Raw genomic sequence first — 27,890 nt, 5'->3', positions numbered from 1 at the left:
CAATTGTGATAAGCATCAGAGTGTTCATATGTCACGTTCAGTCTCCCTATAAAGAGCTACAGAATTTATTATGTTTCTAATAAAAATAGTAAAATCTAGATATAATGATGAAGTTCTATGTTTTCCATTACTTACATTATTTTCAGTCTGTTGGTTTCCTGAGCCTTTACTAAACACATCTCTTCACAATATAGGTCAAAGTTTTAGCCAAAGTAATGTAATTATAATCTTACAGTGTATATTTCTAATTATACTGTGACCTATAAAAAGTTAGCTGAGTAATGTCTCGGGGAGTAGAGAAGATTGAGCATTAAGTTTCACCTCCACACACACCAAAAAGCTATAGTCTCCCCATTGAAACATGGGACTAAGAGCTTTACACATGACAAACAACTTTTTTACCTTCAGAAGTGAAAGATTTAAATTGCTTAAGCCTAAGATTGTGATGGCAGAAACTTTACATTATGTAGAACAGGGAGTGAAAGAGACTGAACAAGCTTTTCTCAATATTCAGAAATCTATATCCACGGGGAAAAAAATCTGTCAATTTTGCAAGTTAGATTTACAGTGCATGGGAATTAATTGTATTATTTCAAACAAAACGCTTTTAGGTCATGCAATACTTCTTTAGAAGTTGAAAACCAGCTGATTAAAAAAAACATTTGCCTTACTGATAAAAACAATTTGCAAACACTGATAATTTATTGCTTTAGACATTTCTAATGTTTTGTAAAGCATATCACTTTAATGGTGTCTTACCTCATTTATACTGGAAAGAGAGTTTTCAGGTATCAGCTTTGCAAAAAAAAAGGCTGTCCCATTTCCTTTCCTCAGCTGAAGGAGTTACATGCAATCAGTAATTCAGAAAATACGTGTCTGTTTAAGAGACAGACAAGTAAGCCATAGATGATCTGTAACCCAATCCATCTTCAGTGCCAAGTAACAGTTTTTATTTTGCATGAAATATAGCAAATAGTCTGCTGCCTCTACCTGTGTTATTGTGCAGATCAAGTTTAGGCCTGTCTGCTCTTCCCTTGCACGTTCAGAGCTACAGTAGTGATTTCTCAGCATTCAGATGTGCTGTATGGCAGCTAGCTGAAATTTCAGCCGACACTTGTAGACTTGCAATTAGCAAGGTTATTTTAAGCGCTGACCTAAGTTCCAGCAGAATGTTTATGGCATTATGACAGGAAAGAATCTAGTATAATATTGGTCACTTGGTAACCCTGTAAAGCTGATCTCAGAGAGCAGAGACCCTCTAATTCATAGTATAAAAGTAAATATCTGACCCCCAATTTACTTTGATTTTCATTTTTAAGCTTCGAATGGAATGGAAATATTTACTGGGTTAATATTAGGAAGCTTAGAATTTATTTTAGGACCGGGTAGATCATATGCTTGGAACAAATGTATTAATAGGAAGTTATGACTTCCCCAATGGAGTGATTCATCACTTACAAAACAGAGGCTGTTACTTTTGTAATGTTCACATTTTTAATAATTATTTATTACTTTCTGAATGGGAGGAGAAAATCACTTATGGAGCTGAACTTATTACAGCTGGACTCTATCCATCTTTTAGTTTCTCCTCGGTTATCTTGGAAAGGGCTCCCTCTTCTGTACAGGCTTTTGGTAACCCCTTGTTTGCCCTGGATTCCTTCTGAATTCTCTGGCTGTCTGACTATTTCAAAGTCATGTCGAAAGGCTCAGTCATACCTCCACACCCTCATTCGTTGTTCGTTCTCATTCCTCCCCCGCTCTTTTCTTCTTTTTGTTCGTGGATCAGCTTTCTTGTTCCCGCCCATCCTCATACTTCCAGTAGTGGCAGATCTAACCTCACACATGGAACCACGACAAACAGTTCCTCCGACTGCCCCATAATGGTCAGCCGAGCTATAATGGTCAGCCAGCTTGTGTGTGTGCACACACACGACAAGCTTTTCTGAAAGCACCACAATCAGAAACACCATTAAAAGAGAAATATTTGTTTTAAAGGAGAGAGTAAATGATGGGAAAAAAAACCAAAACCAAAAGTCCTCACCAAGAAAAGCTGTTGCTTTTGCAAATGATTTAGCAACTTCTACATATCACTAATCACAATGAAACTGCTCCCTTGATCTTGTACCAAAATTTACCTGTCAAAATGTACTTTTGACAATTAAGAATATTAAGAAAACAATGGTGAAAACAACATAAATTCATTTTGTCCTCATTTAAAACTATCAAATGTATCCTGAGTTACATACAAACTTGAGATGACATTCAAAACAATTAGCAACAAGCTGACTGTTAGAGGTATCCCAAAGAGCAAAATTTAAAATACAATATAGGCACCAGACGGAGTCTTCAAATATATCACAAGATCAAGAGCTAGAGTTTTTGAGTGAACTGACCATTCATATACCTTTGAGATGGTCAACATTCAGAAGGATACTGTAGTCACCACAAATAGTACAGTACCTGAATGCATACACACTTCTGAACTCTGAGCGTAAGGGCAGAAACGTTACTGTCATGGATACAAAATTACCTTTTTTCAGAAGAATACCTTCCTAAGAGATTTCTTACAAAATATCATAACCTAACTATTTGGAGTCATCATGAAAGCATTGGCTTGCTAATACAGGATAGCCTCAGCCATCAAAAACTCTAAGAAGGAAGTTAATAAAAAAAAAAATTTCCCCTCTCAGACATCCTCTTTTTTAAAACCTCGAAATCACAAAATGTGCATTAAAATAGATGTGTTTTCCATTTTAGATCAATTCCTGAACACACAAATAGGTCGACTTCTGTAGGAATAAGCAGCAATTTTATAAGAAAAAGGTAACAGTATTTGATTCAAAAATGGCAGGAAAAATACCAGTAAGACAAATGTTTTGTTTCACTGCTTAGTGAAAAAACAGATTAGGACTACTGACTTTAGAGTAGAGGGGAGAAAAATTTGACTGAAGCAGCATTTCCAGGTTTGGCCACAGGTGCTCGCTCTGTGCTCAAAGATGATATCCTACACTGCATTGCCTGGCTTTACTCAAGTCATTTAGAACAAAGTTATATGAAGCTCTCTGGCCAAAGTTTAAAAAATCACAGCTCAAAATGATTTCAAATTATTTTAGTTGCAAATTATTTCAGTTCCAGTTTCAAATAATTCTGGTTCAGAAATATTATATCTTTCATAGGAAAAATATCAGTTTTCATCAAGTACTAGTACTTAAACAGGTAGATACATAGGCTACAGTAGGTTTATATCCTTTGTAAAATATGAAATAGATTTTCCAAGGTTAATTAAAACCTTTATTTAATTTATATGCAACAGTGGCATGATACCTTGAGATGCTATGAATCTGCAAGGGCTTCCTCTGTTTTGGGGCTTAACTTATAAAATGCTGAGAGAGTATAACTGAGGATTCAGTGGCTCAGTTCTCTCTTTGAAACTTGATTCATACCTGTCTAATAACAGGAAAACCATTTCCTGTTGAATACCAGGTAACTCCAGGAAACACATCTGAGCATGTTGTTTTCATTACTAGCTAGTATTTTACTTGCTGATTGCACTCCCTGTTGTAGGAGGGAGCTATAGATGAGTCAAGTTGGGTGAGAAAGGCATGTAGTCTACTGATGAGTTGGAAATGGACTACCATCTTAACCAGAAAAACTATAAAGATCATGAATAAATTCATGGTGAAGGAAATATAAGCAGAATAATATACATGAACTGACTTTTTAATATTATATATTAATAAAGAAATAATAAATAAAGGAACACTACATAGTAGGAGGATAATTCAGCAGAGCTGGATGCTTTCATCATAAATGTTTTGAAAGACCTTTATTGCTAGTAGCTCTGCACAACAGGGTACATTTTTGGCATATTATTCTGGAGATGTGAAAGAGAGAAGGCAATAAGGGAAACAACTCAGGGGTAGAATGAATGAGTCATATATTTTCCCTGAAATACAAATACTTTTAGAAGGGTTAGGTAAAATGCAAACATTCAATGAAGTGACACCCGTGATCAGTGTCATCACTTGTGGGTTGACTTATACACTCTAGAATTATTAGGTGGGGTTTTTTTTCTTTGTTAATAATGAGATTTTGGGGGTTGTAGCAAAAAACCCATCAGAAATAAGATATGAAATGCTTCTCATTTCAAACTTGTAACATCACTATAACTCTTTTCAATGATGTACTTTTATTTGGAGTTTAATACCTATGTTTTTTTCCTTGTGCTACCTTTACCAACCAGACAGCCTACATAATTTATATTACAAACTCACATTTTTTTATACAATAGACTAAGAATGCAGCCCTCATCTGCAACGAACCTGATCTTTTATGAGTTTGGCAAACAGAGCTGGATAACATGAGTTAAGCTAGTTTCAAGCTTTCCAGTTAAATAAATCTTCACTGGAAAAAAAATCTGTTAATTTAAATCAAAATTTTGCAAAGAAATGCGTGTACAATTTGACTGGAAAAGTTTCTCAAAAGCAGAATAGGCTTTCTCTCCATGATATCCAGTTTGTATAAGTGACTGAATGAGCATGATTAAAAAAACGTGGTTTACAGCCCATTATGTTTCTGTGGTTCTCAAGTGGGATGCAAGAGACCAAAATTCAGATCTCTCTTCTACTTGATATTTACTAATTCACACAAGTGTACCTATGCATGGAGTACATCAAAGACATGCACAATACTTCAAGAAGGGTATGAAGACAAGCGTTGGATGCCTGATATGATGTTATTCTGCAACTTTTCAGATAAAATTCAATTTGGGGGTTGAAGATATCAGAATAGAAGGATGGTTTTGTTCTCTTACAGGTAATATAACCAAGTCTAAATACAAGAGTAAGAATGTTCAAACTTAATGAAGTTTAAATTAACTGATATTTTCATCATTTCTCCTAAAATTTCCCTAAGCACCCCCTAAGTCATCATAAGCAAAAAAGGAAAACACACCTTAGAAGCAGCAAATAGACTGAAAGCAAAACAGATAAATTCTAACATGACAGTTTTTGCAGCATGTGTATCACCATAATTTAATTAAAAAATTATGTTTAACAACAAATCTGTCCCAAGTGCTTGTCCTACTGCACGCATTTGCATTTATTTAATGTCTTCAGAAAAAACGTGAAGAAATGCACCTATGTGAGGCACAGAGAAGTAGCACAGACATTAAGCTCTCCTATTGATAAAGAAAACATCAGTGAATACTGCCTTTGGCATTTTCATTACTGGCATTTAAACTGAGAATCATTGAGAAGCTAAATCATTTTTTTCACTGTATACCTATTATGTATCCCTTTGTCTCAGCATATCTTCCATTTGCACACAGCAGAGACTGAAGGTTTAATCTGTTCCTCCCTACATTTTCAAATTATTTCCTTCAGAAAATAAGGAATTAAATGCGACTGCTTGGAGTGCACACATGTTGGCATGTTGGCTTCCTATTTATTCTAGCAAACAAGTGCACCAAAACCAGATGAAGCTGCAGATTTCACCCACACTTTTCAAACTTAGTACCCTATTTAAAAAATCCTCAATGTGTTATCATTACAAAGTATGAGTTGACATATTCAGAGATAGATCTTGTAATTGAAACACGCTAAGTGGAGCCAGACTTCTCTGTTATAACATTTCATCATCCGCCCGAAAACCCAAAAGCTGAGTAAGGATACTGCAGAGGAATTCTTTTTCTAAATTGCATTTCTAATATTTCATAGAGAATAAATAGCTAGACAAATGACAGTTTTAGCTTTTGCCCTGAAGGATTTAATCATGCAAAACTCTAAACATGGTCTTTCCTAGGAAATGAAAGGCTGGTTAAAACTGGTTTTCCTTCTCCTATTCCAAGTGACTGATTGTCACATTCCAGACATTTCTAGGCAATGGGATTACATCATTCAATTCTTTTTAATGGAAACAGCTGTTACATCCAATATTCATGACCTTTAAGTTTTCAATATCAAGTCATTCAGCTGTTCTTTCAGTCCATCTGAGTCACAGCAAAATGAAACTGTGCAAAAGACCAAACAGGTTTATTCCATAGTTAAATGAATGCACATATTGTTTCAAGGCAACAGAAAGAAAACAGAGCTTAGGGGAAATGCGGCATACAAAAGTCTTGGTCTTATCACTGCCTCAATGGACTGTCAGCCCCTTCCTTATTCATCCCACACGCAAAATCAGTACAGTATTTTGTTGCATATTTCACATTGATTCTTACTAGGGCTTGATGTGCACAGCTGTATGTGTTATGTGTGAATAATTCTTATAGGACTTCATAGAAGAAAAAAAAGAAGGGAAAGCACACAGAGATTTTTAAGGCAGAGCAGAGATACTTTTGAGGATATGTGCCAGCTCATATAATCAGCCTCTTTTTGAGCTTCAAGTTCAGCCTCTCCTACATCCTTTTCTCTGTTTTTGGTTTTTCTCAGTGAAGGAAAACATAAGTACATTTGGATAAAAGGAGTTTATCATTTTTCTATTTAGAAACATATTTAGATGTTAGATATTTAGATGGTCATTAACTTATCAGAGGAAGGTAAACAAAATCCCTTAGTCTACCTAATAAATAAGGGCATTTCTCAAACTTTATCATTCTGGATACATCACATATCCAGGATGTTGTTATATGGATGTCTGCATCTCTTCCAGAAAACTTGTTTTGTACTAATGTTTATTGCACAATATATAAAATACCCCATTTTTATTAAAACAAATTGTGAAGTTTAAACAGTAAAAGCACCATGCTATTACAGAGAGCGAGCTTGCCTTAGGAACTGCCCGAGAGGCTGAGGGGATGATAACAGCAGTGGCCTCGTGGATTGGTGGAGCTGAAAGAACTTGTTCTTACTCCTGATTTTTCTGCCAGTTTATTTTGGACTTCAGTGCAAGTCACATTGTGTCTGTCTGGTCTGTATTATATCAAGTATACAGTGGGTGTGATCACTCTAACTTGCACTGCGTAAACAGCTTTAAGATAGTGGGTGAAAACAACTAAACCACTAATTTATCCAGTGACCCATGCAGAACCGGAGAAGCTGTAATTTTGTACCCAACTTCTGCGGTTATAGGTGTCTCCCTCTTCAGAGACACCCTGAAGTTAAACACCGTCTCCCATTAGCAGCATTGCCAGGCTGCTATTTTTCTCATACAAAGCACTGTAGAAATTGAATGTTTCACGGGAGTACCAGTATAAATATAAGGATATATGTAAAGGTACGCACGTTTCCTTCAGGGGTCTATATCAGCTCTACCATTGCGAGATCCAGCATTTTATTTTGTAAGTCTTACTATGCTAAATTTGACCCATTAGTAACTATTTTTTTTCAGATAAACATTAAAAAAGCCTTGTAAATTACTATTGATGCTCCAAAGCTCTGTGCATGGGATACCAAAGCTTTTTTTTTCCTCCCCCCCGCCTCAGCAGCAACAGCAGCTGCGAGGAAATTCCTTCACCCCCTGGAGCACTAGGTGGTGCTGCAGCACAATCGCACCCGAAATCCGCCCGGGGTAAAGCAAACCGTGTCTGAAATGTCTCCTTGCTTTTTTAAATATTGAAGTTACTAAACATTATTGCTGAAGACTATAGCACAGAGGCTCTGGGTTTTCATTTTGGGTTTTTTTTTTTTTCCTTTTTTTTTTCTTAGAGAAATTCTAGCTTTCTAGGACACTATATGTAGCACGGTTTTCTCACAAATGCTTTACGAATAGAAATAACAAACAAAAAGAAAATTAATGTACATAATGAATGCAATTAATTACATACAAAGCCAATATTTTTGAAAATTACAATCTATCTCCTTTATCTTCTTGTTCAGTGAACCAAGAAGATAAATTACAAAGATTTTCCTACAATACTACGTGACACAAAATTTGTACCTTGTGAAAGTAATTTCTCTAATAGGGGTACAATGCAATAAAGACATTTTAATCCTTTATAAAAATAACTCAAAAAGGTACAACATTATAAACGTGTTATTTACATGCTAAAAAGTAACTCAAATGTGCTATTAAACTCCACATTTGAGTGGTTCCATACAGTTCAAGGGCTTCCTAGGAGTGTAAAGTTGCCATCATGCATGTTTGCAAAACTATGTCCTAGATGTACATTAGTTCTCCGTCCTTCTGTATATTACTAAATGCAGAGGTTTTGACTTTGTGTAGCTTTTAAAATTTTTGTTCATTTTGGCCCTGCTAAGTAGACTTCTATGCACTGGGTAATTTCCCAGTTGCAGCTGGTTCTGCAAAAAAGTAAAGTCCGCTTGCCTGGAACAGTTTGATGAAGTGAGGCCTTCAAAGTAGACTTGAAGTATTTAATAATTGCAGTTTAATGGAGAAATCTTGGAAATTCTTGTAGATGTCTAATTTATAGTTCCTTCTCAATTGCCATTTTTCACTGCCAAAATTAAGTTGCCTCCTTTCTATAAATGCTGATAGCTGTATTTCTTATTCAAGGACGGATTATTCAAACAGCAAGGCAACAAAACCAGTATCCATTCAAGTATAACAACTGAATTTTGGTCTTTAATAAGGGAACATGGAAGACTAAGTATAAAACCTCCATTAAAGTCAGCAAGATCAGATTCTAGTAACGCAGGACCATGTGTGAACACACCCAGCCAACTGTTGACTAGCTAATTTGCAGCAGGAACATACCATGACCACACTAGAAACTCTTTAAAGCAGAAGCAAGTCCTACACACTAAGAACCTATGCATTCATTGTTTTGAGCATACTACAAAAGATATTAAAGATTTTAAACTGAACTTTCTCTTCACTCTTCTATGGTCATAGAAATTACACAAAGCCAGACTTAAAAAAAAAAAAAGGCACTAAAATGAAATAAGGCCCATGTGTAGAGAATGGCATTGTCTTCTACTTCCCTCCTTCATTTCTAATGCAGTATTTCTTAAACATGTGCTCTGGCAGGCTCCTGCCCCCTCCACAGTATGTGGCATTGGTCCAGGTTAAGAAAGAAAGAACAGCTTTTTGAAGTAGCAATTCAGCATGGTAGCAGATGACTCGGCAATGTGCTTTGGTGAAGGACAAACAGGAAGAAGAACATGAAAAAGGACAAGAATCAGAATGGGACTTTTGACAAAAATTGTGAGAGAGAGAACCTGAAAAGAGCAGAAAGGAAAAGAACACAGAGGAGAGAGGCTGGAAAATAAAGCTAGCAACCAATAGCTAGCAACTGATTTGCAACCTAACAAAATAAAACTCCTGAGCTGGTCCGCACCGACACGTGTATTCTTTTGAATAAGGGAAAATCTCTTTTTCAGCGGTTTGTAAGATAACTATATAAGGTGGGTTTTTCCTTGATAATTTTTCAAGCAACCTCTATAACAACTTACAGGTTGTTATTCTGTCATTCTGATTTGCTGTCTTTTTCAGATCTCCTATATAACACAGCACAGTAGCAAAGACAATCCAGCTAACAATTAAGAACTGGTGCAAAATTCACAAATCAATACCAAATACTGTAATTACAAAACTGAGAATGGTGGTTTAAATTGCAGTGGAGATCACCATGAAGTCTTTGCCACTCAAATGCTTAGTTTGATGCTGTATTTTTTCCTCAGCATTAAAAAAATAGAAAGAGGAAACAGGGGTAGACATTGAGAAAGAGATCTCATAAGTATTTCATTCATAATTAGGATCAAGAAAGAATCTGGAACAGATTTGAGTCAGGGAAACCATTCTTGCAGATCTCTGCTGAAAATCAAAAGCATATAATTTAAATCGTAATGTGGTAAAAAAGCATGTTTTCAGCATTGCATACTTATTATACCTGAAGTTTGAAAGAAATACAGCATTGTCAGTATTTTGTGTTTCTTTGAAAGAAAACAATGCTATTTGTAACTAGAGATGCAATGTTCCTATGGAGAAAAGAGACTGGCTCCCTTCCCATGTATACTTTTCCTATTTACTTCTGCCTTAATCTCTCATACTGAACTGCTAGCCCAAACAATGGATACTTAAAATACTCTTTGAAGAGAAGATTATATTTGTGTGCATCATATGCAAGAATCCATATGAGGTTACACATGTTTACAGGTAATGCACTGCATAACATTTGCTATCTGAATCCAATGTATCAAAATTATCCATTTCAAGTTAAGATGCCAGCCCCATGTGAAAAATAGGTAAAGAAGAAATCCCTGTACCTGATAATGGACAAACAAATGCGTAACAAACTATCCTGTCTTCACAGTTAAAGCAGGCATCTGAACTTTCAGGAAGTCCCTATAAATACTGTATGAAAGTCCAGATGACCTCAGCAAAGAAAACATAGGATAGCTTAAATGGTACCACATCTCTACTAATCCTACTGTATTGCCCTCGGAAATATCCCTCTTCCTTTTATTTTATCATGAGTCTCATGATAGCTGATAATATTCTTAAATGTCCAGATTGTGAAACTCATTTATTAGTTCAAAATCCTGGATTTAATTAAAAGGTTTCTAGCCTTGCTTGCTTCTTTAAAATATAGCCTCAAAATAACTGCTGAAGAGCAAATAAGAATATTCAGTTTAGTATTTCAGCTGTATGATTTTAGAGCGTAGTTGGCTAATGATTTTGCAGACTTCCATTTGACAATTTTGTCTTCTAGCTGCTGGACAATGCTGGGATGTAGTGACAAATTCCAGCCATACCTTTCATTCAAGCTGATTGAGTGGTGTATAAACCATTTTGCTCATCCCACACAGCTTAATAGCTTTAAAAATTCAATTCAGTTTCTACTATTCCGAGGGTCATTTGGATACTGTACGGCACCCGAAAGTACAGATACTTTGCACCATTTACAATATAACATTGCTCCTTAAGTACAATTTCTGTTCCCAAAGGACAATAGCAATATTCTGTCATGTCAGCAGTTTTTATTCTGTCAGTGTACACATAGACATAGAGTAGCCCTCAGTAACTATGAAGAATGAGGTGAACTGCAAACACAGAGATCTTACACACACATATACACAAATTAAATTATATACTACAGTGGATTGTAGTATACTAGCTCAAATATTTCAGGGCAGATAATTCGGAAGAATCTTGGAGAAAACACAGAAATGCATGAGGAATAAGTGGATATACAAGTACTGAGGTAGTAGTGGCACTGCATTTCTTTTATGGTATTACAGACATGATATACACACATACACATATATTTATGCACATATATGCCCCATATATATACTTCAGTTATTAAAAAGAACATATTTCAGAATGTCAGATCACAATCACATTGGAAATGCACATATAAAATCATCTATTCCCTATACCTTACCAGATAAATTATGATTAAATTTACAGAACCTATTCTCCAGAAACGTTACTTGCTTTCTTGCTTTTTGAATGTCTGTATAATTTGTGATCAGAAGTAAATGTACTCATCAGAAGACAAAGAGATGAATGGCTGCACCAAAAGATAAGACTGTATATTGCAACTTCTTTCAAGTCCCTTTTGAAGTATGTAACCACAGCTAAGGGCAGGTACAGTCGCAGGGCCAACTGAGGAGAATAAAAGCAATACAGTTCACTGAAATTTATGAGATATATTTTCTCAGCTAATACAGATTATGAAACATAAATACACTGCTCAATGGGAAAGGGAAATTGCAATGTATTACTAGATTCGGTAGATTTTATATTTTGTGAAAACTTATGAAAGGTAGGTCAGAATTTTGGAGTGTTATGATGCTAATGCAGTGCTGCTTTATGACTTCTAAATTACATGCGTTTTCCAAAAAGAAATTGAAACATTTCTGAAAAAATAAGTTTTCCATCTTTTGAAATGCAAGGCCTAGAATCATAACTGACTGCACAAAAGCTATTATCTTCCTCCAGGGAATCGTTTACAGGGAGAAAGAGGAGAGAGCATTCATAAAGCTTTAACAGATGGATCTGGTAGGTATTAATTCTACTTTTCCTCACTGTTTCTGCACAGTCCATTGTAAATGGTTCAGCTCCTGTTCAAAGAGAAAACTTGTTCATTTGTTTCTGATTCTGCACAATGTCATTAGAGACAGTTACATGGAACATGCTAAAATCTTCAGATCAAATCTTTTGGATGGATGGATGTAATACTGCTAATACTTCTTTACACACATCTCAAGGAAGTGTAAGACAATCCAAGAAAAAAAACCCTAGTGTGTATTTATAAGCTTTTCTGAAGATGATGACATCACTACACCTACAATGTCAGTCAGACATTAACCTGGACCTAGGCTCCTGCCCAGACTTGCCACCCAGCTATATTTGTTAGATGCAAACAATGAGGCCAAGCTCCAGAGCAACCCTTAAGAAAAGCTTAGGGTCCAGCACGGTTCCCAGACTGCCCCAAGACGACAGATCAGGCTCGGGCAAGGCCACATGAACTTCATCTCAATCCTCTGGAAGACATCTCACACACCTCAGTCACAGGATGGGTACTATGCATAGGGCAACATTTCAATTAAAAGTATAAACATAGCTATACAGACATGTCATTGTGTTCTCCCCAGGAAAATACACAAAACCCTTTCGCTGTGCTTACTTGCTTGTTAGTTGTGAGATATTAATTGATTTACAAAAGAATTGCATCAATTCACAGAAGGCTGGTTAACTATACAGAAAGGGATTTTATTCTGAGGAAGAATTCATATAATTCAGGAGGCAAATATCCAAGGACATTTAAAAATCACAAACTTGTGGAACTTGTTCTTACTAAAATGGAAGCGTATTATGTTGCTGAAATATTCGTTTTGCATTTCTGGCATTCAGACAGCAATCGTCCTATAACCTGAAATTTCTTCTGTCAACTCGCTCATAATAAAAGCCCATCAGGCAATTTTAACAATAATGAACCAAACTAAAAAAATCCTTACGTTTTGTGCAATTTTCTGTGCCTGTTCTTTGACTGCTCCCTTATGCTATATTACAGTTTTTAGATATCTATTATAAGTGACATGTAATTATAAATTGAAAAAGCAACAAAACCCGCCAGTATAATGACTAATAAGAAATATGTCCACAAAGCCCACTGAAATATGCAAAGCAAGAAAACGTCTGTAAACATAATAGTTCACAATGCAGATCAGAACTAGATGACTGTTATAAAACATAATAATATCTTACCTTGTAAACTACATATAGACTCAAACAAATCCCCAAGAAAAAAAAATCACTAGGAGGATTTATGTGGCACTGCTTTTTGTGTGTATGCTTTTGTTTATACACACACACATATATATTTACACGTATACGTATATATTTATAAAATAAATTCTTTCAATCAAGTCACAGCTACCATAATAAGAATTCCAATTGGTATCCTTACTTTCAAATACAACTAATGATATGGTATCAATGACCTTTAATTTAAAAAGTTGACATTACTAAATCTTACTCACACCATTGAAATAGTATTCATTTAGTTTTTTCCAGCAAATCTGGACATCAGTAGGTGTTATTATTACATATACATATGCTAAACAACAAAATACATTTCCTCAGCAAATGTTTTGGTTAATGAATTCGCATGATGACTTAACATACAACATTTTTTCATCATACTGAAAAGTATTTATATCATTACTTCATTATATCCAGTAAACATTTGTGTTTGAGTCAGATTAGGATACAGACTAGAGAAGACTGTAATAGGTAACATCTGTGCTGGAATTGGTATTTACTTTAATATTTCTCCAGAGACCATTGGTAAAGTACATTAGCTCATTTTCTAAAGCCTGTATTAGCATATTTTAATGTAGGAGCAATGTGAAGTGAGAAGAGGGAGAAATAATCATTATATTTGGTAAAAGTGCAGTTACATGCCTTCATGTATTGCTGAGGTCTAAACCAGAAATTCTGGAATAAATATATATTTCAAAAGTGTAGATATCCAAATGAGAGTGAGATTTTGCAGAGTTTTTATTTTTAGAACTAGATGAAGAAACTGAGATTGGCAAAACACCCACTTTTTTCCTCATCTAAGAGTTCCAATTCCCTTTTCACAGGCAAATGTTCACCTTTCTTCTCCTGAGTCTCCTGACTGCTGAATAATCCAAATGTCTATTTTAGGACAACCTTAAGACCTCCACAGAATTACAGGTGCTGCTCTGCTCTTATACCTACACCCCCCTGAATTACACATCACTCTTCTATGTCCAAATACATTTCTCAGAAACTAATGAATGCATCTCTACCCTCACCAGAAGAGCACTCCCTTGGAGGGAATGTCACAGGTTGCAGTATTTTTGCTTGGTGTATCCTTACTGGTTTGCTTTGAAGAAACTCAAGCTGATTTAAGGAGCTGTTCAGATTGTACCCTTGCACTAAGGGAGGGCTTAGATGCTCCACACATTGATCACAATTCCTTTCCAAAGGCCCTGCATATGGATCCCAAATGAATCAATTAGTTAATCCATACCTTTTTTTTTCTTTTTCCCTTTTTTTTTTTTCTTTTTTAAAAATCTCTTTTGCCTAAGCCCAGAGAGGATACGAGTGCTGGTGTCTTCTACCACTCCAAGGAATATTCAAGTCCCTTTGTCACAAGAGCAGTAATTCCAGTCATTTTTGTTGGTATCCTTTCCCTGCTCTTCCAGAAAGAAAGTCCAAGCTTAAAAAGTCCAGCACACTGTCTGCAGCGTTTATTATTTATTCATTTATCCTGATAAATTATGCAAGCCAGATCCTCCATTATCACTGGGGTTACCAGTTAAGACCTTTCCAGCTTTTAGCTACTTTCATTCCCTTGATACATAGATAACAGCAGACTAACCAAGTAGTTCTCACTTTTCTACTCAGAAATGATATCACAACAGATAGGAATTTCTTATTGTTTCTCCATTTTTTCTTCTTTTTATTAGCGCCCAATTCTTTCATCCTCTTATTATATTCTAACCAGCAGCCTTCCATCTTAATTTGATCCCTTAAATAATGACCAGCTTTCTTTAGAAAGCAACTGAATCTCCAGTAAAGTATGTATGCTCTTTCTGTGTTCATACTATATCTCCTGTGGCACCCAAGCAGAAAATTAGAGGGCAATGGGTTTGCATAAATATGGACTATATCAGTAGACTTGTTTCCTAAATTCTAAGAGGACAAAGAAAATCAGTTTAACTTCATTGTATCTACACAGACTGAACCATACCAGCAGGAGAGGGGGAAGGTTTTTTTCTATTAGGCTGAATGGCACAGTTTAAATCCACCTAATTTTAAAAAAGTATTGTGTTAACCTCTTATTATTTGCTTTTTTAAAAAAAATTATCAGTGTGCATTAGCTAAATATTAAAGGTATAAAATTTCATTTCGAAATTGCAATATTATCTACAGCTACACTGGATCATAATTTAAAATTAGATTACAAATGTTGGTGTTTATTGTTTTTTCTAAGGTTACTGTTGAAAAACAGTGTTTGAATATTAATAAACCAATATAGTCACTAACAATACTCAGGTACTTGAAGTTTAAAACATGTAAGTGCCTACATAGGCTTAACAGATACTCACTTAGTATAAAATATTTGTAACACCAAAAATTATTTCAGCACTAACAATAATATATAACTAGCAGTAATCCACTGCATTCATGTATTTATTGAGAAATGTTATAAGCAATCAGAACAGTGGGTTTTTTTTCCATTAGGTACTTGAGATTGGGCCTTCAGAAATGCGTTCTTAACAGACTTCAATGACTAGAGAAGAATAAACATTAGGACAGAAGGCAGGCAACAATGCAGTCCTGAATCTTCTTGCTCAGTTGCCATTTAGCTCGTAGATATCTAAATACCACAGGTACACCTCTGTTGCTCATTCAATTAAAAGTATCCAGCTGCCTAAAGTTTTGCATTTCTGAGCTCAGACTACCCCCAGTCCTGGCAAGTCTGAGCAACTTTGCACCTAATTTCTAAACCTAATTAGTACCTAGAAAATTGACATTTACTTGATCATCATTTTCATCCCTGAAGGCACTGACCCGGTAGGTGAGTGGACAGCATGCCTAACAACTCCAGGATTGCACTCTATATAGAATAGAGCATTAGCCTCTGTTTATGTTTGATAACATATAGCCAAGAGATTAGAACCATTTTTGAGGGATGGGGAAAAAGTGGTTTTGCTCCCCTCAGGCAGAAGAGAATTGAGCCTAAAAGCTACAAAACCAAGATGACTTTTATAGGCGTGGTGTTGTAGTATAGCATGTTAAGATGTCATAAACAAGTCACATCTTTTTCCTTAAAAATATCAATCTGAGCAAGACTGTAGAAATACCATACAAGTTGGAGGGCTTCTAAACAATGTGATTGTTTGACCAAATAGAGTTTGAGGAACACAGATTTATTTTTGGTACTCCATGTTTTCCATTCTGGCTTTTTTCTAAGGAGGAAAATTTAAAATTTAAAAAAATGTAGGCACACTCACCTACTCAGAAAATAAGAAAAGCTAATAAGCCCACCTGTTTGATGTTCAAGCCTGGACTGTAAGTAAAGGGTAGCCTCTGCAAAACCCAACTTCAGAACAGTTAATCTGTATTTACCAGCATTTACACCCTACTGCCCTACCGAATGCTGTGATTCCACCAAGCTGTTCAGAGGCAAACTAAATAAGAATATAACTTCTTAACCAACCAATTGCTTCCTTTAAATTGTGTATGAAATCTTGTGTTTACAAAGCACAGAACTAATGCATGTAGCAGCTATGTTCTGCCAATATATAGATGTATCAAGCTATCATTATAGTATTATAGATATATATTGTTATATAAAACTACTCCTGTAGACTTACTTATGAGTGCCTGACATTTTTGGAGTGCATAATGTATTTAGTCTGAAAAATAACTTGAACGTAAGAAATATGATAGATTCTACAAACAGTTTAAAAAAAAATCCACAACAAATCTGGTTTTATTCAAATAAATCCTATTACCCATTTGTTAAACGTTAGGTGAATTTAAGCATATAAAGTTGTCCCACTGAGGTTGTTGGGATGAGCACGCAATAAATTCACCATTTGATCAGAGGCTTAGCTAGAATGTGCTCTTAACCCTAACCCTTCCCTTTCAAAAAAAGCATTTCACCAATGCCAGTGTAATATATACATATTTTACGTGTTTATAAATATATTACACTGGCAATGTTCCATATAGATAAATGTATTTATTATCTAGTCTTTCACCACACTTCCATAAGCAAACTTGGTTTTGATTTGCAACCAGTCAGGTAGCATATTTCTGCCTATGTTGTATTAAGCCATCTGTCTAAAAAACCACAACCAAAAAAAGTCACATCTGCAGTTACTTAGATTGTAATCTACAAAGACTGTCAAATCTTTGGAATCACTATGCATAAAAAGCAGTGTAATACATTATATGTTTATAGTCAAATTACTGTTTGTTTGGTGTTCAAGTGCTTCACAAACATATGACCCGTCATTAGATGAGATTTTGGGTTGGATTTGGAAAAAAAAAAAAAAAAGAAAAAAAAAAAAGATAAGGGCAAAGCAATTTTGTATATATTTCCCTTGAAATAGTTGATCTAACACAGAAATATCCCATGTTACATAGAGAACCAAGATCTAAAGTTTTCTTACCAAATTTGCCGTAAAGAAATCCTGATACTCAGAACTGTGAGTCTGCAATACAGCTGCAGCTAGCATTTTCTTTTTTACATTTGAAGTTAATAAAGAGTTTGAAGATTCTGAATAATTTTTAATTGCTTCAAATCTGCAGTGTACACCAAAACCTCAACTATTTCAAGAAAATGCTCTTTAAAAAATTCTCCAGTAAATTTGGTTTTACTTATGCTTGTTGATAGCATGGCAGAATATTTCCCCTCCCCCTTAGCATTCAACTGAAATATTCGAGTTCTTTCAAACTTTAAACTGTTCAGATTCATTTTCTCAGAGAAGTTTACAGCGTTAAGATTAAGGAGACTGAAATTTATCAAGTGTCATTAGTTTAAGAGAGTCCCTTTAAGATGCACAGTCCTACACACTTAGGACATGTTAACTAGTTCAGTATGGAAGAAGTCTAATTTTCCCTGTAGTTATAGTCCACTTTCATTTTAAGAGTTTCTGGTGTGAGCATTCTGTCCTCTAGCTACAGACAGTCTAAAATAGTTCTCAAAAACTGAAAATCACATTTCAGAGTAGAGATATCTTATTGCACAGATAACCCTTAAATGTTCATTTTTGTTAACTAAATTGCATTTCAATGGTGTTTAAACTAATTTTATTTCATATGCAACTTAAGGTCACTTTTTAGTATGGGATTGTTAATAGTGCCAAAATCAAATAATACCATATTACTGGCTCTCAACCTATTTGCTAGACCTGAGACTCTCTGCAAATAACAACACTTCCACAAATTTATGTGCAACAACTTGTTGATCCTCCGACCTAAATACAATAATATGTCTTTAAGTTGTCTCCATTGAGCTATAGGTCATAGTTTATAATCAAATGTCTACTTTTATAGACACTCATACTAACACCCACACATGGAAGGTATAAAACTATTTGTCACAGAAATCTGTTTCATGAAGCATAACTGTTAAACACACCCAGAAGCCTTCTCAGAAATATCTCTGTGAATTTAAGAGTCATTATTTCCCTTCACCTCCTTTCGAATAATGACTCTCGTAAGTTTGCATAGCAACCCTTCACTTGAAGTATCAGGATCATCTCCTGCCTGCAAGCAAAACAGCTGAACAAAGTTACAGTCAACCTCTCCAACTAAGGTTTTATTTTCGCCTGTTGAGTATAATGGTTATCTCTTGTGGCAAACTTCTGCCAAGATAAAGCAGTCCACTCAGGAATTCCATTAGGAGCTTCATCTATACCTCCTTCTGTAAAGACTGTCACTAACATTTTCTGAGATCATTTGTAAAATATCAGTTGTGTTATGGTAATATGATGAGGCTTAATTCTTCTCCAAGTTCTCTTGTGATACACGGTTTTCTGTACAGTCTAGAGATTCAGACTAGGAAAATTTCATCTGTGCATTTAGTTAAAGGTAGTTGAGATAGCACAGCTGAAAAGCTGTACAGCTGCAGAAGCAAGGTATGTTGTCACAAGCCTCAGAATAATAGAGCCATTGAGAGTCATCAAACCAAAGGTGAGAAGAAAGAATAGCCCTGTTTCTAATGTTACAGAAAGACATGTGGTAGATGAGGTACTTCAGCAAAGCTGCTAGCATTGAATAAGTCCTTTTACAGATTATGATAAAGACAGTTCTGAGTTCCAAATGACAAGAAATTGAATTTACGGAAGTTATCTTCCAGACACAGCCATATTTTGAGTGACTTATTTTAACATCTGAAAAAAAAAGATTGATTTTTGCTCTTGAAAGGGACTGATATAGGAAAAAAAGTTGAAAAGTACTCAGAAAAGTCATTTGGTCCAGCCTTCAGTATTTATTCAATAAAACCAGCAATATTTAATATTATTTACTCAATAAAAGCCTACTGAATTCAAGAGGAGGGGATGAGAGAGAAAGACACCTACAGTGCCCTGGTTTTGCATTTCTTCAAAATGCTTGTAATGGAATGAACAAAGGAATAACCTGTATCTAACTGCAGGTATATTAGAAACCAATACCTTTTAATATCTTGCTTTGATAATTCCTTACACTCTTCTCTTACCCAGGATTTAAATACAAGTAGAAAAGCAACTAAAAATTCTTTGGCCCCCCAAAAAGTGGAAACAGAGATAGCAAAAGGATAATGGTTACATGATATTTGACCTCTATCCAAAGTTCATGAAAAACTTGTTGTAGGAGTCAGAAGGAAAGATGAAGGATCCAGTCAAAAGATGTTTGAGGCTGACTCAGGTATCCTGGAAAAAGACGACTGAAATCTCCCTACTTGGAAAGAGAGAAAAGATCAGTGGTCTGCAAAGATCTAAAGACATTATCATAGCATAAAATGTGTTTGTTTCTATGTCAATATACAGCATATGATTCATACATTTAAGTCAAAAAGTGGTGGTGAAGTGCTTTACTCCACAATAAGTTAGAAGTTAACAGACATCTAAAATACAGAAGATAATACTAGATCATCCAAAATGACAGTTTGTTCAAAAAGACAGAAAGCAGTAATCAATGAATTGAAACACTAGACCCTTCCCTGAGAGAATTAAGGGACATAAAGTAAAGCAGAAGAATGGGAGTTGAATCCAAGATGGACCTCAGGAGGATTCCAAGAAAGAATTTGCTGTAAAAGCAAGCGTTTTTTATTCAGACTAAAAAAGCTAAATGGATCATGAAAGCATCTCAGCACGTTAACACAGTACAAGGACAGAGAGAGCACTTTTAGATTTGCTTGTAGTAAAAACTTATTTTCTTTTACAAATATTTGGAATTGGTAACAGCTACAGTGAACATGTCAGAGAGATGTAAATGTGTCTTAGCACAGCTTGAGTTAAGAGTGATGACCAGATAAATGACTAATATAAGGCATTCCAGATCCTGGAGAGTTATGATTCATGCATCTAGCTTACTGAAGCACTCATGTGAAGCTGAGCTTTCCAGGAAATTTCCCAAGGGACAACATAAGACAAGCCTCCCACTCACGCTGCGTAGCTAGTTCTGAGAAAGGGCACTGCAAAAGTGAGAGAAACAAGTATTTTCAAAGGATCAGTGGTGGCTAGTAAAGCCCTAAGTCATGTTGCATGACAAGAGACTGCCAGCAAACACCACAATCCCCAGGGAACAAGCCACAAAAAAGAAACAACGCTCTTGATTACAGAAAGAGCAAATGCACAGATCTGCAACAGGAATACAGAGCAAATATTCACAAGAGAGAGAGATGATCTGTTTGTTGAGCAATTTTTCCAAGGAATAACATAAAAAGTCTGTTATGGCCTAGTTCCTCAAACCAGCCCTATCACCATGAGCCAACTGAGAGACAGAGGAAGGAAATCAACTTTAAGCATACAAAATGAATAGAAAGCTGCCTGAAAATGGAATTGGACCTCTCCTGGCTAAAGAAAACAAACTATGAGAAAATGAAAAATTGTTTGCCTTACTGCTACATTTGCAGTTTAAAAATTATATTCAGAAACTATTATGTTATAGACTTTTATCCTGAGTCTGTATTATTCATTTTTGTCTTTATGATTTGGACAAAGGAGTAGAGAGAAGGCTTCTTAAATTTGCAGATGACGACAATATGCGTGCTTGGGGGAGATACTTCAAACATACCAGAAGACATATTTGGAAATGAAAAGTCATGGACACACCTGAGAAATGGGAGACAAAAAAACCAAACCTCAGTAATGGACAAAAGCAAAATTCTACATGTAAAATTTCACAGATAAAATGGCTAAGAGAGAGGTGAATCATAAGCTGAAGATACCATCTCCTGCTGTTGTGAAAATAAGAAAATACTAAACTGCTATGTATTGTTTGAAAGACATGTGAAATACTTTTTCCAGTCTTCTGGCAATGGTGAAGCTTCAGATTGAGCCCTGTGTCAAGCCTGGGCCCAACAATTCCAGAAGGACCAGATCAGCTGGAAGGAGCCCCTCAAGCAGATTTATCAGAGCACAGAACAAATTAAAAAAAAAGATCTGTATGAGGTTATGGGTGGGGTTTTTTTGCTTAGCTCATTTTCATTCAGTTACGTAATGCAAGAGGATAGAAGGATAAACAATTTAAAATATATCTAAAGTCTGAATAAAAGCATTTCCACAACACTTGCTTTTACATTCTTATTACTTTTTTGTCTATATACATGCTTAAAGGTAAGCAGGTTACAGAAGTTCTGTATTCCTAATGTGTTTGTTAAGACTTTGCTGTGTTTTTTACTACAACTACAGATCTTTTTGAAAGCTTTTTCTTTTTATGTTACTTTGTGAAAAATTTAAAAATATATAAAATATTTTAAAAATATCTTCGAATACAAGTCATTATCATGCACGCACACAGATACACACGTGTATAAACACACAGAAGAAAAACACTTCCCTGTGAGTCCAGGGTCTGTACATAAATATTTGACAGTTTCAATGACAGGCCCCCCCAGGCTGACAGGCCAGATAATTGCAGATAATTGAGATTCCTTCATGTTATTCTTTTGTTCTTTTTTACAGTTGCATTAACCAGATCTCTTCCTAGTCCCAAATAGCCTAGGTGCTACGGCAATTGCTTACATAGAAAAAACCATTAGGAAAATATTTTATGAACTACCACTGACTCTTGCAACTTCACAAATAAACTCTAAAAAGGATAAAACCATGAGGAATGCTATTCATTCACTGACCTGTGTGGAAATAAAATGTTTTAGTGGATGGGTGAGGGTAAGTTATATGTACAGAATATTCTCATTCTGTAAGCAGGCCCAAATCAGTTCTGCTTGTGTTCTAAGCCAGCCCAAAGCTGTGTGCAAATACCATCCACAAGGTCCACAGCTCTTTAGTTTCAGCTCTGCACTGCACTAATACAGCCATAAGCAGTTCCAGATCAGAACTGGCACCTAGTCCAGCAAGATTTGTTATGTCTGCTTGCAGAAATGCCTTTTAGGTGTATTTGCTAAAAACCTACTGCACATTGTGGACATAGTCCTTTCTTTCATCAAAAGTTGGCAATGTCTACCCAAAATTTTTCAGAAAAATGGCGGGACCATAAAAAATTCAAGATCAGCTCTCTATTTGGTTAGGACTGATCACAGTACAATTGCTCTACGGTTAGCGCTAGTACACAGAGTTGTATTTTAAGACAGCCTACAGCTCCAGTCCTAAAATAAACACAAATAAAATACCATTGCACTGAGTATGAAGGAAGACTATGTTCACATAAACAGGCCTCAGAATGCAACTCTGAAGACAGCTCAGTCTGAAGAATAACATTTGCCTGCTATTTTTGGAGGTGGTTTGCTGCCTTCAGAAGCATGCTTCATCTGCTGCAGCAAACCAAGCCATGCAAATGAACATACACAAACAGTCCCAGACACTATTTATTTGCATTTCACCTTGAATTTCCTTAATATCTTTAAAGATTCAACACCGAAATTTAAATCTGGGACCAAGGACAGAGATAATTGTTTAAAGATACTTGTATTCAGTTGTCGGGTTGGGGGAAGGGAGATTGTTGCTTTTTCAGTTTACACAAAACACAGATTTTTGGGGGACAAAGTCCAGTCTTGTTAATGCATTTTCTTGCTAAAAAAAAAAAAAAAAAAAAAAGTTGATTTACTGGCTGTGACTGTTCAAATCTTATCACTTCATATTTCTTACCAAGATTCAGATCTGAAGAAAAGAATTCTACACATTTATCATTTTGTATGTAGGCCCATCTGAGTTCAATCTTCAATGTAACCTTTACATGACTGGAAGGCCAGATATTAGACCACCTTTTCTATCCTATTGCCTCTGAAATTTGCTTAGTTTTCAAATGAGTAGCCATGCTTATTGGGACACAGATTTGGGATTTTCAGGTACTGAAGCCCATTAACATCAATGGGAATATTTCTGGACACTTCTGGGATGTCTGGTCAGCTTACTGTTAGTGTTGTATTAGCTGCTCTTGGAGTGTGAACATGTTCATTAATATGGTTATGACTGTTGAATTCAGTGATGAGTAAATAATGTTGCAAAAATCTGACAATGATACAATTTCTATCATCTCCCTGAAAAGGATTTATTCACTTTTTAACACAGGCTGTCAGACATGTTACAGCAGTTATGAAAACCCTTTTTGTTTACTTCACCAGCAGCAGAGTTGAGTGAACCACCTTCACTGAAAAGTCTGCAATATAAAATTCATCCTACCTTCAGCTGTACTAGATGCACATCCACATGCTTGCTATCCGAGTCCTGCTGGACAGAGTAGGTCAGATCCCTGACTCTTTCAGACGTCATCCGAAGCCAGGTCTCAATTTCTGGCAAGTGGAGAACAATCTTCCAATCGGCCCCAGTGTGTAGAGGAGGAGGCTTTTCATACTGCTGGCCAGAATCAAGCTCCTTCATGACATCCTCTTCCCCATCTCGTTCTACTGTAGGAGTCATGTTTATAAGCATGGGAGATGCATCAGACGGCATGGGATCCAGTTCTTGTGTTCTCATGGGAGAAAGTGCTACATCCATGGCTAACATGGGAAAGTCTAAACCATAATTCTTTCCAAAATAGCTGCAAAGATAAAAAGAACAGAGATTGCTGTTATAAGACCAAATTTTGCAACAAAAACGTTCACAAGACAAGGAGTAAATGGCAACGTCTGAGAGGTATCATACTTCTAAATAAATCCTTCACCCTGCAAATCTACACTAGAAGTTCAAGAATAAATAGATTTTTCAAATTAACTTTGTTGATTTGATCAAGCAAGTTCTTTGTTTGAGAAAAATAACAAATACCGCGTTTCTCTTATTGTAGACAATCACCTTGGAAACGACAGTTTTCACTGATGAAAAATATGTTCTGATTTTCTACAAATGCAACATAAATAAACTGAGCCCTGACAAAGCTAGCAGAATTTACTGAACTCCAAGAGTTAATATAGGACTGGTATTTGTAAACTAGCACGTATTAGAACATATTCCTTGGCCTGAAATTTATGTCTAAACACAAAATATCTCAATTTTTATTCAAATTTCCCAACTGTCCACTTGACTATTGATCACGTACAGCAAATTTGAAGCAACTGTTGAGGACACTTGGTTGATCTATTGTAGGCAGATTTTAGTTTTGAAGTTTAAATTCTTGTAGCTTTGTTAGATTCAGAACTGTCGCCATAAGCAACAACTCAAAATTTATAGGTAAGAATTCCAAATGTCAAAATATGTACCTAAAATTAAAACATCATTTTACAAGAGTGGTTTTATTAAAGTCCAAAAGTTGTGTCATCAATATACATTTACAAGGTTCACTGGAAAAAGTAAATAATTAAAAAATTTTACTTTGTACCTCTTTCTCTGTACACTCTAGCTGTTTGTAATACAGAAGGCTGCTATAAATCCTATGCCCAAGAAAAAAAATACTCTACTTAACAGCATGCACCTGGTTTGGAGATAAGCACCTAAAGCATCATGAAAACTTTCATTCCGTAGGAGATGTATTTTTTACCTAATTTTGGAGAGACTCAAATTTGACACATGCCTTTGACATACAACTTCACTAAACCTTATACCAGCACTTACTTGTTGCTTCAATATTTTGCAACCCTAAGCTATATTCAGTAAGTCTACAGTTAAGAGAATTAGGAAGATTAGGTCCTTTTAAAGCTGTTTTTTCTTTGTTTTAATCAGTCCATATTAGAAATACTTCAACTACATTTTAATAACTTTTGCTTGTATTCCTTTTCCATAGTGCTACAACTGCAGATAACTCAGTTATGCGGCTATTAATTTGGGCAACATTCCAAATTTTTAGTTTGACTCTCTTTTCTATAAAGACTGCATTTTAGCTTTTTGCATAATAGCTATAAGATTGCAGAAAAGAAACCAGTGTCTTTCACTATTAAATCAACTACACTGTGACTACTGAGTTATATTTCTAAATATTTCAAGTGGAGTCTCAGCATCTAGAGACTACTCCTGCAGGCAATGAGAGTATCAAAGAAGTATCCAAACACCAATCTACTTCTTATAGCCAGGAAGGACAAAAAAATTACATTTGTTAATTTGATTTTATTTCCTATCCTGCCACTACTTAGTACATTATCTTTTGCATATTGATCACCCCCACAAAGCAATATTTAGAACTGATGTTAAGCTAGTAAATATTAACTTGGTACTTCAGAACAAAATTTTCTATCAGTGCAATCAAGGAAAGGGAATGAAAGAAGATTCCAATCATTTCAGTGCCTGCGGTACAATTTCCAACTCTTTTAGTTAGATTTTTGAAGACTTCAGAATTAAAGGGTGTTATATAAAAAGCTCTGCAGCAAGACTGTATAAAATTCAGTTTTCAGGATGCTGAGTAGTTTTCAAGTCCATCTCTTCTCACTGCTTGTTTTTCAACTTAAACTCTGTTGCCACACATACTCAAAATACATTGTTAGACAAATCACTCAATTTGAAAACATTTTTGTCTTAGACACTGTTGCTCATAGCCCCAGTTTTAAAGCATATAAATGAACTGTTCTAACTGCCAAAACTATCTTGTTACTTCAAGCATATTCTTTACATTATTTTCTCCTGAAAATGAAAATTTAGGGAAGTGCATGTGGTCCTTATTTCTGCATGTTTATCATTAACAAATTAAACATGCCTACCAGCAAAAGAGTTGGTACTGAATCACTAAATGATACATAAACACAGGAAGTGCAGCACTCGCTCAGTAGTTTTTCCACAAAAGAACTGGCACTCGGCAAGAGTTTTTCGACATGACTCAGCTCTAGTAAGGACATTAAAGCAATTAGCAAATAGAAACTAAAACATGCTCCTGCAGAAGCAAACAAAAGCTAGTCCATGCTGCATGCAGAGCATAGCTCTAGCTTTGATACGCTGAGTTTGCAATTAGCAACCATTAGGAACCTGCTGACCTGTTTTTTGTTATGATGTGCTTGACTCTATATACTGGCTCTCCAGCATTACAGCTAATGCCTCCTTAATCCTAGTTGCTCTTAAAGTCAAGTCCTTTGAATCCTTTTCTTTCTGCCAGATCACAACAAGTTGCAACACTTCAAGTAAGAATATGTGGAGAAACTTTAAAATAGATCATTCTTTTCACATTCTTAAAAAAAAACCAACCTACAAACGTAATAAAACACACTGTGGATACTAATTAGCAAGGTCTGGAAAAGCTTTAAAAAGCCCACAAAGGCTTGAAAGGAGAAACTGTTGCAGCTAGAAATGTCTGAGTCCGAACACTAGGACACGGATTCATTAAATTGTTTCTTGGCAGAATAAAAAGGTATCATCATCCAACTACGCTGCAAGAAAGGAAAACTGAAACGTTCTCCTGCGCTCTCCGAGAAAACTGGCACTAAAGCGTCGCGTTCACAGGAGTGCTCCTAAAATCACTGGAGAAACAGTAAGCTCCACCCTGCTATCCCTCCCCCAGCTCCTCCACAACTGTGGCAAAGCAACATAATTCCCCTGTCACGCCTGCACTGACCTATGAAACGCGCTGGCAAGGCAATGAGAGTGTAAGCTTCAGTCACCTTCATGCATCGGATATGAAAGGAAATATAGGAAAATCCCTGCCACAGAGGTGTTTTTACAAAGTTCTAATGTTGAAATACTAAATAGCGAACAACAAGGCCCGGCAACAACAGCAAACCTCATAGACATATCTACTTTAAGCAATTTAGGAGTTATAAAACTTGCCAAAATACTTTTGATCAGAAGTAGGTTCTGCTTTTTGGGTTACTGACCACGTGCAAGTTAGACTTCCATATTTGTAACTAGGTCAGCAGCCTTGCAGAGGTCTGCATTCATAAAGTTTTGTTAAGACAACAGCTACTGAAGATGACTAAATTAGCTGCTCTCCACCCCATTCTCGTATAGATGCTTGCATCTATTGTCCTCTAGCTATACCCTTTCCCCTCCAAAATTTAGGATATTACTTTTATACTGAAATGTGGAAGGTAGAAACATCAAGATGGGGCATGGAAGTCCTTCTTCAGCAGTTCCAGTATTTGCATAATGTACCATCAGTAACGTATGATAAATTTCAGCAAAACCAATTTTAATTTGAAATTTGAAAAAGTGTCTTTAAGAAAAATATTCCATATACCAAGCTGTCATCTAGTGGACTAAAACATTTGCTAAAAAAAAGATTTGAATGGATGATCAAGTTAAACAATACTTTGGGGTCATATATTGTGGTGTTTGACATTTTAAGTGACTGATTTTAAATGCTGGCTGGCCTTAGATTTTTTTATATTTCTGGAGTATTCTGTTTTTCCAGATCTTGTGAGATGTACAGATAGTGAATTGTAAACCACTATAATAAGTGTTAGAACACATATTAAA

General features: G+C 35.7%; 1 protein-coding gene across 1 annotated transcript in view; it reads right to left on the bottom strand.

The window, feature by feature from the left end:
• AKAP6 (A-kinase anchoring protein 6) overlaps positions 1 to 24,068 on the bottom strand; it is a 227,162-nt gene extending 203,094 nt beyond the window's left edge. Inside the window, exon 1 of the mRNA XM_072865482.1 lies at positions 23,745 to 24,068. Coding sequence (XP_072721583.1) covers positions 23,745 to 24,068 — 324 coding nt within the window. The remainder of the gene's footprint in view (positions 1 to 23,744) is intronic.
• Positions 24,069 to 27,890: the final 3,822 nt, after the last annotated feature.

Source organism: Ciconia boyciana, chromosome 6 (assembly GCF_034638445.1).
Source record: "Ciconia boyciana chromosome 6, ASM3463844v1, whole genome shotgun sequence".
Classification (NCBI taxonomy): Eukaryota; Metazoa; Chordata; class Aves; order Ciconiiformes; family Ciconiidae; genus Ciconia; species Ciconia boyciana.
The sequence above is the reverse complement of the archived record's forward strand: the minus strand, read 5'-3'. Positions and strand labels throughout refer to the sequence as shown.